The sequence below is a fragment of the Dunckerocampus dactyliophorus genome, chromosome 5 (assembly GCF_027744805.1).
Source record: "Dunckerocampus dactyliophorus isolate RoL2022-P2 chromosome 5, RoL_Ddac_1.1, whole genome shotgun sequence".
Classification (NCBI taxonomy): domain Eukaryota; kingdom Metazoa; phylum Chordata; class Actinopteri; order Syngnathiformes; family Syngnathidae; genus Dunckerocampus; species Dunckerocampus dactyliophorus.
Window position 1 is genome coordinate 16,545,833 of NC_072823.1, and position 12,847 is coordinate 16,558,679.

At 39.7% G+C, this 12,847-nt stretch overlaps 1 protein-coding gene across 2 annotated transcripts in view; it reads right to left on the minus strand.

Annotated features, from left to right (window-relative positions):
- The window catches only part of frmd4a (FERM domain containing 4A), a 126,017-nt gene extending 113,175 nt beyond the window's left edge, over window positions 1-12,842 (minus strand). The window contains exons 1-2 of one of the 2 annotated variants that reach the window (XM_054777042.1): window positions 12,758-12,842; window positions 12,415-12,542 (exon numbers count right to left, since the gene is read on the minus strand). Coding sequence is in view for 1 of the 2 variants with exons in the window: in XM_054777040.1 (XP_054633015.1) it covers window positions 7,500-7,544 (45 nt within the window). In the remaining variant the exon portion in view is untranslated. Of the gene's footprint in view, window positions 1-7,499; window positions 7,880-12,414; window positions 12,543-12,757 lie in introns of those variants that run through there. The other variant, XM_054777040.1, reaches the window with a different exon arrangement.
- Window positions 12,843-12,847: the final 5 nt, after the last annotated feature.

Sequence of the window (12,847 nt, forward strand, 5' to 3'; positions counted from 1 at the left end):
ATATCTATAAAATCAATTCGGAGATGGTGGCCATACAAAGTGGTTGACAGATGTCTTGTTTGAGCCACTAACAAGACACCTCTTCATTATGACAAGAACCTGTTCACTCAATATGGAAGACAATCAGCCCCGATGGGACCTGCATCAACCGGAGTGTGAAATGTCAAAAGAGCACAAACGCAATAGACACACAACCATATGTGCAACAACAGGAGCACGCATGCGAGGAAGGCAGAGTGAACTGACAGTAAAGATGGAAGCAAACAGAGATTGGTCTTTCTACTCAGACATCTGCTCGCTCCCAGAGACAGATGGCAAGCCAATCAGACCGCCTGGTGCCTCTGCCACTTGCCACCTCCCTTGCTGCCCTGCTGCCCCTCCTGAAAATGTGCACTCTGGCACACATGACAGGTGGCACCTTGTGAGTGTGACACAGCCACTGATTTGATGAAAAAAAATAAAATATGCATTAATTAAATTGAAACTACACAATAAGCCATGCTCATTGTTACACTCCCTAAAAGCTTTATTTCCATGGCAGCTTGTCCTCCTGCAGGTGATCAGGCCATCAGATACTGTAAATGTCATACATGGGCTTTGCTGTGGCCAATATCCTTAAGGCCTGCTGAAATAAGGATCTCTTGGAATTACTGCATAAAATTTACATGTTAAGTAGGCTACCTGACAATGAATTGAAAAAACATAGCTATTGGAGTTCATTATTTTGCTATGGCCAGAACTTCTGGCAAGATAGTCTGTTCTTCTAAACTAGACAGTGGTCCCTCGCTAATTCACACTTCAAAATTTGCGGTTTCACTCTATCAGGGTTTTTCAAATATATATTAATGAATAAATCATGAAATCATGCTATTTCATGGTTGAATACGGCCTATTATTAGTTTTAAAAAAAAAGAAATTAGAAAATGCATATTTCTATTGCCTAATTACAATGGGTCAAAGTCAATGTTTTTTTTTTTTTGTCCTCAGGGGGTCGCAAATTTGGAATCTGACCCTGCAAAAAATAAACAAAGCACCAAAATCAATTTTATTACCAATCTTATGTATAGTTAAAGGAAAATTGCATTTTTTTTTAAATTTTGCCCATTATTCACAATCCTTATGTGAAACATGAACACATATTTCTTTCTTTTTCTGTGCGTGAAATGAATGCGCCTAGAAAAGAAGATACTGTATTACATGTTATCATCAATATACTTGTTAATGCAATGAAACCATAAAACGTTGTTAGGTTTTTTTTTTAGAGGGCTTCATTGTCGAAATACAGTAGGTACCTGCCATGACGTGCATTGTTAGCTGGCTCATACTAGCTTGTTTTCTCTAGCTAGAACGCATAGAAAAAGGAAAGAAATATGTGTTCATGTTTCACACAAGGATTGTGGATGATGTGCAACATTTTTTTAAAAGAGCAGTTTTCCTTTAAGCTTTATCTTTAACATAGAGGCCCAGCACCCTAATATTTATTATATGGAAAATAATGATTTTGGATGTATTTTTCCGAAGCAAAAACTGTGACATCATTGAATCAAAATGGGCATTTAGAGGGTTAAAATAATCAAAATATTTACATGTTTGGGATTTTTGATTAGAACTCAACTTGATTGATATATTTGAGCAAAAAAAGTAGAAAAAATATTGATCTGTTGTGTTTTTATAGCAGTTTTTGGGAGCAGACATTTTTGTCCTCTAGGGGCCCGAAAGGGTGGGAAATTTGGCCTACGCCTCTGGTTGACCTAGGAACTAATTTTTAATTTGAATTCTATGATATTTCATGATAAAAGCCATCTTAGGAAAAATCATGCCATATGAAGTAACACAACCAAAGTTATGAGAATAAACAAGCAAAAATTTACTTGCAAAGACAAAAAAGTCCTATAGGGACCCCAGAGGGTTAACACATCAGCTCCCCATTTACACATCTTCTAACGCCAACAAGTCAAATGACACCAGGGAGGGAAAATTGCTCATTTGGCAAAGTTTGGACATTTTCACTTAGGGGTGTACTCACTTTTGTTGCCAGCAGTTTAGACATTAATGGCTGTGTGTCGAGTTATTCTGAAGGGACAGTACTTTATACAAGCTGCGTTTCTTCCGTGTTGTTCCATAAAAAAAATCTTATAAAATATTTGCAGCAATGTGAGGGGTGTAATCAGTTTTGTGAGGTACTCTGTGCTGGCATCTCTTCTAAAGCATGTTGACCACAACCCATTGGGGGCGCCACAAATGTTATCGGGTGTCCTAATTTTTTCACATGACTGTAAACACTTAGGTCTGACTGAATTCATTACAAATTCTGTATGTATAATACAGATATCCTCAAAGTTTTATCATCATTAAACAAATGCTCCATGACTTGGCAATACAACTAATTGCTTGATGGCGGCCATGCTTTGCAACAAATCAAATTTTACTGATGGTTATGTCTGTTTCCTAAAGGTATTTGCCAAATTTTGTGGCAATTTGGCGTAACACCCTAAAGTTACAGTGGGTGTTTTGTAAAGCACATAGAGCTGTGTGAGAAATCGGACCTATGGGCTTTAATAACAGCGCCACCTTGTGGGATATTTGTCAGAAAAGTAATACCACAGGCAACACAGTAGGGGTGCACGTTTTGCCCAAATTTCACCCTTTGGTGTGGAGCAGTTCAGGAGTACAATTGTTACCTGACACAAACATCTCAATAATTACATTTCTGTTAGCGGTATGTGAACGTACAGACGAATTTAAGGTCTGCATGATTAAATAGCCCTTTTTCAACAGATTTGGTTCATTGCAATGCACCTGCAGGGGAAGCCAGAAGTAAGATGGAGAGCCCGAAATATAAGCAGAGAGCTAGAGGTTTGGGAAATACTGACAGACTTTGAGCATCTGCCCAGATACACACATCCCTCTCATTGACTGTGGTTTCATTAAGTCCTTCAAAGCCAAACTCACTGCTTGACCTGGATCACAGTCGCCAGGCCATCAGATGCACAGTCTCACTCCACTGGGAGCCTGCTGCATACATCGACATGCGGGCCGGGGAGCACTGCTGCAAACACAAGCTAGTAACACAAACACTTCTGATATACACACTTGAGTGGTTCCTGCAGCTACACGCATAAATGACCACAAATACTCAGTCTCAGTCAATTATAAATGGGAAACCTTCACCTCTACAGCTCATCAGTAGTCTTTAAACAGGTTGCAGTGTCAACAGCGCGGGCTATTTAATGGTATACGCCAGCCTCACTGCGATCTAATACAGACCGTACGTTATGCATTTATGCATGTGATAACGACAGGTGAAAACAATTTCTCGCACCTACTCTTTTCCCGTTTCCATTTTCTCTTAATGTTGCCGTTTCCTGATTCGTACAAGATCAATTGAGGGAGCACCTTTAATCAAAACAAGTCAATCATTTTGGATAACTTTCCCAGAGATGGACAACAAAAAATCCATATTAAGCCATTCACTAACTAGCCGTAAACATAGCTTGTTACTGGTTATAACTTTGATTAATTTAGTTCTTCTTTTACACTTGTATGACAGTTAAAAATGTAAAGGTAGATGCTCAGTGCAACTTGTATTACTACTTTTTGTTAAAAACTGTTTTTAACTTACTTTAAACAGTGGTTAACTTATTTTTAGACATGTGCGGCCTTTAAGAATGCTAATATGTTACCTGTACATTTAATAAAGGTTTAAATACAGCTTGACACAGGACGGATTCATTCTATTTCCAATATTTCTGATGAAAGAAAATTGCTTTGTTTTGTTTGACCTTTTAGGTTCCACTGTACTCTTACAGTCCAATAAGCAATTAGATTATTCTACAGTTTCTTGCATTTTGTTTTGTTTTTTTTACAGACAAAAGGCAAAATGAACACAGTTCACAGAGAAATGAAGAAAAAAGTGTTGGTGCCCCACAGCAACTTCACAGCTTTAGTTAGCTGATATCAGCAATACCAGCTACCAGCATCACTCAAGCATGACCGTTCCACTTTCACACTTCAGCTTTGAGCAAATGATGAACTGTGAAATGATTGCCATATTTCATTACTATAATGGAAAAGCTGGAGCAGGGACAAGAGGGATAGATGAAGAGGCCCAACAAAACACAAAGAGCTTTGATGGGCACCCTTCTCATGTATAACAGACAGAAGAGAAAGAAATATGTACAGTGTGTCAACACACACACATTGCAATCTGCCTTATCACCCTTCTGCCATTGTTATTGGACAGTAATCAATTATCTCAATATGATGTCATGGTGCCTACCCTCCCCCAAACAAGGGCAGTCCACCTCTATCTGTACACATAATCGTATATGCAGGGCCAACAAAATAGGATGCATGGCTGTAAGATTTTAATATGAGGTGTAATCATGGGCGTTGACACAATGCACACTGCAATTAGCCGTTTGTACACATACACACACGCAAATGATGCATTATGTCATAGAGAATTGATTTGATTAGTGCCAAATGAATCCCCGGGCTTGATCATATGGAGTCATCTGGTCTGCGTCCTCAATGGTGGGATAATTAAATGAGGGACAGTAATGATGAGCTATGGATGGGAACATCAAGGGTAATGTGAGGTCTTTATTTCAGGCTTGCTTCTCAGGTATTATTACAGGTTCTCAGCTGCTAGCTGGACATAAATAATGCCTGCATTATGAGGTCATCGTTGTGACAGTGGCCAGCTTGTATGGGGTGTAATGATATCACACAGGAAACAAATAAAAACAAAGTGCCTTGCTTTCTCCCAGTTGTTTACATGGTTCAGTATAACAAATAGCACCACTTTTGAACCCACCCCTCTCTTAATTACAATTCCAGGAAGTGCTTTATGCCCATGTGTTCAGATGATAAACCTTGGATTAATTGTATCAAAACCTAAACCTATTGACTGGAGCCTGTGAGCTAAGACTGTCTTATTTACATGGACATTCACTAAGAAGCGCAGGTTTTAATTGACCTCTTCATGAAATTCTATTAGTTTCATCTTGACTTGGTCCACATTTAATTTTGTATTTCAGGGTATCCCTCAGGGTATAGCGTGCCTTTGAGCCATCTTAAAGATGCTCCTTTTGCCGCCCTCAAAGCAGAGTTAATCCAAAAGCAGAACACATCCTGGTTTTGCCTGACTCTGGTCTGAAGTAATGAGCTCATAAAAATGCACACAATTATGTGCAACATTGATGCTGTCAAATATCGGAGGAAATGCTAAGCCACTCACATTTTCCAATTTTGGAACCTGATAAAGAATGATACTATCTATTTTGTCATCTCCTATATCTGATGACATACATTAGCTAGAGACATGTTATTGATTTCTCAAACTTCATACGTTGCAGACAGGGAGACTGCATTTGTTGTGTATAATTACAACACAGACACGACAGTGAAACCACCGAATGAAAAGGGAAACACCGCATTCAACTCACTATTAACTTTTGCGTTTGTTAATATGGGCTAAATGGTATCTTTCTTTAATTGGAATTAAGTATGAGCTGACCTTATTGGAACCCTGACTTTTTTGTTCTACACCTTTTATTTGTTTTACACCTTTACACCTTCTACACCTTTATATTAATGATAATATCAAATTAACAATACTCACTATTTATATTATTTTTGTTTATTAGAATGTTAGATTATGCTTGTTCCCAGGATCCTAGAAAGGTGCAAAGGATTCCATTTCTTCTTGTGTTACAGATCACAGATATGAATAAACAAAAGAAATACGTAACTGATCTTTTACAACTTTTCCTGCTAAAATACACCCATATAGCGAATAATTATGCACTTAAACTCAAAATTTGGCATATAAATGTTGTTTGGCTTAACTGTAAATACACAGTATAATAAACAATTGAATGATGACAGGTGGAATATATTGTGGTTGGCTAGAAGAGGTTAAAGCATTTTTTTTTTAGTTTTAACGTCTATTTAGCTGTCGTGTCAGGACAAATTATTTGCAGCAGCTCCCATTTGTTGCCACAGGAGATCCTCACTTTTTCACCTGAAATATTAATACACACAGACGCAGGAAGCACAATCAATATTAGCCAGGGCTCACACATGCACGCACAGACACAGAATGAATAAACCCTCATTAATAATTCAGGTGGGTTCAAGCTCTGAACGTGTCAGCGTGAATGCTAATGCTTTAGGGTTTTGTGAATGATGACCTCGCTTCAAAATGAGTTATTTGTCGTTAAAGCTCTTTAGTGTCTGATGTTTACGTCACTCATGCTCAGTGCCAAGTGCTCAAGGCAGGGTTCTAAATATGTGTTTGTGTGTGAAAATGGTGCAGTGACGGTGAAAAGTTGCAACACTGACCTGGCCAAACAAACAAATAAAATAAGAGGTGACAACAAGGCAGTTTGTCACCCTTTACAAGAATATACTTGAAGAACATACCACCGAATTGCTGATGCAAACATGCAGCATCGGCTTAAAATGGAATCAAGAAACTGTCTCTTGAGATGATGGCATCTAATCGCCTACACCCTGAAGTACAGGTCTGAAGCGATAAGCATAGGGCTTAGGGTGACAATAACTGCTCTAATAGACCTTGCTTTGTGGAAATTAGCCCACTTTCAACCAATTTTTCCCCACCTCTTTCCCTTCTATCCTTGCCCTCATCACTCACATTTGCCCTTTCACCTTCCTCCCGCTGCCGTCTCCATCATTCTTTTTCTGCATCTCCCCTGAGCAAGGTGCATGGCTCATTGCCATAGAAACAGACAGCCATCACAGGTGGAGATAGCAGGTAGTGCAGTGATGCATGACTCCCCCCTTGGCCGTGCTGAATGCCAACTCTATAGAATGAGAACGAGCATAGCGTGTTCTCTGTATAAAGTGGACCGGCGCAGAGCAATTACTCTCAATGGGCTTCTCACAATAGCGTGACAGCATACTAAACATGCAGCAAGGCAACAGTGAGTTATTGTTTGACTGTCTTCCCTGAATGTGGTCACTGTATACACATGTTGTACATTTCTATTTAATTACTCCATATGGTCAAATCTGTAGCTGGTCAGGCTAGTTTCTTGTCAATGAGGTGCTGGATTCCAAGCAACCCCTGCAATACGCTGCAGGAAAACGTTCTACGATGCAAGCTGCATGGACCACATATCACTGCACTTTACTCACACATATAATAATAAGCAAATATGACCGCATAGCTCAAATGCAGACACCATGTTTAACACCAGTCTCTGAAGGATTCCGCGGCACCACGCTGCATGACCATGTGAAGCGCTGAGACAAAAGCTTGACTTTTTACAAGTCAGATGTCGAAGTGGCACATTTCTTTAAGTAAGATGGATCCTCAGCAAAAAGTTATTCCAATATCTCTTCCTGACGGATGATAGTAAAGGGGAGGAGCACACAAGTACCCTCTTTAACCCTTGTTTCAGAGAGACTGGTGAGAGGGGAGAAAAAGCACAGTACAAAGGCAGCAATAATACTGTACACTGGAGACTCACCATGAGCAAACACACAGCAGATTCAGGGATGAGCTGGACAGCCATGACCCTATTCTTCTGGTTAATTTCCTTAAGGAGAACCTTCTTGCGTTCTTCCTCCTGTTCTAAATCTCCGCTCTCAGTCCAGATTATGGGACTGGTCTTCACACTCAGCTCTCACCTCCTCCTCCTCTTCTTCTTCCTCCTTCTGTCAGTCACCGAGTGCTGCAGACAGCCTCTGGTCTCCGATTGCAACACCAGTCTCCGGAGAGTCTGTGGCTCTCCAGTCTCACTGCGACTCTTTAGGCTGACTGGGAAGCGATTCCTCCTCCTTCCAGCGCTTTGATGTGAGATGTGGGCTAGATTTGCCCCCTCCACGTCACAACTCCTCCTTTTCACTTTTTAAAAATGCTCCCTGCAGACCCCCACCTCCCCAAACTGACTGGGTCCTCAAAACTCTCCCCTCCCTTTTAACGATGCCTTCTGTCTCTGCCGTATTTTCTCCTCACAACACAAAGCACGCCAGGTCGCACATGGGCTTGTGCTTTGCTTTCTGATATGAGGATGTGATATTCATCTGGGTAAAGCGCTCCTCTTCCTCTTCTGTGGTAGGGAAGACAGACGCTCACCTCTCCACTCATAGATCTATTAGAAGAAATCTTGTGACAGAGGTCAACGGTGCGTTGAGGATAAATGACGGTGAACGGAGAGAGACAGAGAGAGAGACTGAGAGAGCAGACCGCGCCTATCAAGCCGGCTGCATGTGAAGAAGATACAGACACCTCAGCTTGCTTGATGAGAGCGCAGCAACGTATGACAAATGCTTATTTGGTGTCACATCCGCCGGCACCTGTGCGTGATCGGTATTCTTCAGAGAAGTGTTGGATGTGAATAATTTAGATAACCGTGTCAGGGTGGCTTTTGTGTCGCGTGAGCACCACACTGCATAAAAGGCACGAGACAGATTGGGGGGAGTGGTGACAACGTGATGAACGAGTGTAATCGTTCCACTGATGTCTGCTGTTGGTACAATGTTTGCATGTCTGTCTAAATACACTAGAGCAATATGACTCTTAAAATACTCCTAAAATATGCATGCCTTAAATTAAAAATTTGCTATAAGTGAGGTTCAGCGGGCATGACTAACCAAGACAGGCTGAAGAATGTCAAGTGAATTGTTAACACATAACAAATAATAAATCACATAACACATCTTTGAGAACTTAGCATACTTATGAAATGTTCTATATTCAAAGTTTTTTGTGTTAACAATTTGTGGGTGTCTGCAATGGATTCATTGGATTTACATCATTTCCTATGGGAAAAACATTTTCACTTTTTACAACATCCGGTTTTTGACAGACCCTTTGAAACGGATTAATAAAGAAAACCGAAGTTCCGCTGTCAGTAATATATAAAGGTGCACCGATTACAATTTTCTGGCCTATCACCAATCTTGAAAAAGTCTGATCTGCCAGTTCCGATTTGGGTTGATAGTGATTTTTTTTCAATGTTCCAGTCTTATTTTGTTGAAAAACATTGAACAATATGATTAAAACAGACAATCCTGTTGTTTTAACTTCCTGGGGTTGTTCTCTCAAATATAAATGAATATTATGAATATTTATTTTTCACATTTTAAAAACAAAAAAACTTTCCCAACAGTTTACACTGCAGACCTGATTTCAGTCTCTTACCAAAAATAAAGTGCACAGCAACCAAAATGGCTGGTCATCCCAGGAACTCCATCATTTTCCTCATAGCAGTTTGCTTTTTTCACTCCTCTTAAGCGCTAATAGCTGCCTGGCTCTTTGCTCCGGCAAGCTTTAGCTTTAGCCTTAGTTTGATTCCAAGCTGTCAGTCTGGCAGAGCAAAAGGGGACAGTGGCTGACTTTCTGACCTTTGCAGAGGTGGATAAGATCGGTGGATCAGACCAGTGGATGAGTTCGGTTTCATATGTAAGGATCGGCTGATCGCCCAAAAGAAAGGAAATCGGCGCCGATCTGTGCATGCTTCTAAGTAATATATTTCAGGATAAATGTTATTTAAAATAAGCAAATTGATCTAACATATAACAAAAAAGGTATTTTTAGTACAGCCCGGCCCATTAATCAGCGGGCCGATTATGACGTATCACGGGTTAATCAATATCAGTGAATATGTAACCAATATATTAACTTTTTTTGCTGCACAGAGATTTTGTCGCTCCGTTGCTGTATGTCTCTCTGTGCTGCTCCCTGCCCAAATACCTGGCCCCTCCCCCTCACACACTCGGCTGCAGCTGACGAATGGCAAAACAAATTAATTTTTTTTACACCATGGTAAGCTGTGACTTTGTAAAACAGTATAACACTACACTTTAGTGCCACGATGTCACGGCCCGACAAGCTAATGTCTTCATTAAAATAATTAAAAAAATGTATTTACCATAATTTCCAGTGTATAAGAAACACCGGTGTTTAAGCCATACCCACTAAAATTAGAGAAAAAAACAGATTTGTACATATATAATCCGCACCGGACTACAAGCCACACATGTCACAGTCATAAAAATACTTGTTGTGGCGCGCACGAGTCCGTGAGGATCAGGCAGCTCTTTATTTGGCAGGATCCGCTGCACCGCTGTATAAGCTGCAGGGTTCAAAGTTTAAGAAAAAAGTAGCGGCTTATACACAGGAAATTAAGGTAGTTGTAATTTTACATATTGTATTTTTTCAAAAGCAGTTACATTGTTACATAAAATGTAGATTAGCGTGTTAATGGCGGTAACTAATATATTTTATTAATTACGTTAAATTTTTTGGTGTAATTAACACACACGCATCATGGCAAGCCACGGCTCTCTATTATGACGACAGACGGTGGCACTGAATTAGCCTTTTACAAACACATAATGTATTTGTTTTAAAAAAAACTCATATTAGCCTATGTATTATCACTTTCAGCCAAATGCAGCCACTTGTTTTTATTTTACAATGGTCAACTATAGTATCAAATTCTAGGCTAATTACCAAAATGCATTAAAAATATATAGATTTTCATTTCACTGGAAGAGCGAAAGAGCGGAAGAGTAAGGTGTGGAGCCACTTCGCAAAAGACTCAACAGGCGATAGATGCAACATCTGCAGTGCGCAAGTTAGCCAGTGCTGCAGCACCAGCAAAATACAGAACACTACAAATTTGTGGCAACACCTAAAAGTAAAACACTAAGAGGCATGTCTTCATGCTGACAGTGTTACTAATTAAAGCCCTCAATATCTATATCTGCATCAGCCCCAAAAATCCTATTTCGAGCTCTACTTTTTAGTCATTGACGCTTTTTGCAGTGTAGAATCTTTGCAAGAATATCAGCCCTACTTCATAAACATTCAGTTTTTTTCAGTTGAAAATGTCTCGAGTGAAAACAGTCTGACATAGCCTCTGAGACTGGCAATCTATTTTCCCTTACATCTTTCATGGGTTGCTAATTCTTGTACAGTATATTCAAGCAAGTGTTCCATAAATAGCATCCAAAAGGAAAAATATGCACATTTACGCTTGCAGTTAATTTGAGGCTAAAAAAAATTGGTCACATTGTTTTTGTATGTGATGAGTTTCCCCAAGGCAAATCCCCTTTATGTTGAACTATAGACTAACTTTAGTTTTTTTTTAGGCCAAGCCCTTGTCTGAATAAATTCCTGAAATACCGTAGGAGACACTTGTTTATTTTTCACTTACTTTAACTGCAGCACCAAGGGTGACAGTAGATTTGAAGTTCAGGTATGGTGTGTCAAGGATACTGTATATCTGAAGTATATCTGTATATCTGAAGTCAGGATGCCTTTACAAAAAGGGATTTCAACACCGTAAATGCACCTGAAAGAAACCATTTCGTAGCAGTATATGGAAATATTGTAAATGGCCCATTTTATTTGACAGAATTAAAGGAAAACATTTTCCTCCTATCCAACCTCTGAGTCGCGAGGAGCGCTTGAGACCCAAAACATATTCTTGGTCAGTTTAAATTTGGTTGCTGATTGATTGACAGTGATATATTTACTATTTTAATGATGTACACCATCAGCCCATCCATTTTCTATACTGCTTATCGTCATTAGGGTCGCGGGGGTATGCTGGAGCCTATCCCAGCTGACTTCAGGTGACAGGCGGCGTACACCCTGGACTGGTCGCCAGCCAATCGCAGGGCACATATAAACAAACAACCATTCACACTCACATTCATACCTATGGACAATTTAGAGTCGCCAATTACTCTAAAATGTATGTTTTTGGAATGTGGGAGGAAACCGGAGAACCCGGAGAAAACCCACACACGCACGGGGAGTACATACAAACTCCACACAGAAATGCTCAACAGAGATTCGAACCCAGGTCTTCCCGATCTCCTGACTGTGTGGCCAACATGCTAACCACTAGACCACCATGCAGCTAATGCACACCAATTTCTGAAAAATGTACTTTTGGTTTGTTTTTGTTGTCATTTGATGTCTGTTGTGTTCACTATATGCAGTATGTTAAGCTTATGGCTGTACAGTGCATGATATCTTTTTTAAGTCTGCCTCGTAGGAAGCACCTAAATTTTAATTTAGGTCACCAGCTCAAAATTATTGTAAAGCATTACTCAAATCACTACAAAGCTAATAATTACTTTGTGATTACTACCATCTATGACCATTTTGTGAACATGCAATATTCAGGCATTAGTCCAGTGGACGCCCACAATTTGCTGTCCAGATTTTTTCCAATTACTCACAGTTTTTCACCATTCGCTGGTGGCCCTGGAAGGTAAGCCCTCAAAAGTGGGAATCTACTGTAGTCAAATATAACTTATATAACTTACTGTATAACTTATTTAACATATTAAGGGGAAAACATATTATAAACCCATTTTAAGTCATAATGCAGTTCTTATGACTCGAGGTTGAAGAGGTTTTACCTGACTTCAACAGGAGGTGGCACTGCTGAGCACCAAGACCGGTGGTTGGTGATGACTTCTTTGGAGGGTTTGATGTCAGTCCGCCCATTAGAAGTATCACAGACATGCATGCCTTTATTATATACTCACTGAAAGACAGAAAATAAGTATATTAGAAATAATTTTAGATATAATTAATGTCACTCAGTAATTCAGCAGGCACCTTTCTGCTAGAACATCCTATCAAACATGTCAACACACGATATAAACATTAGGGTTACATTATTGTTAATTATTAACACGTATTCACTTCTTGTTTGTCGTTATCACTACTTTAATCATTAATTTAGGATGTTTCGCTCACCTGAAATGCAGACGAAGTTAAGTCTAGCACAATTACCATTATCAGTACATGGATACTAGTTGATTTGCCCTGAAGGACCCCAAAGCTGTC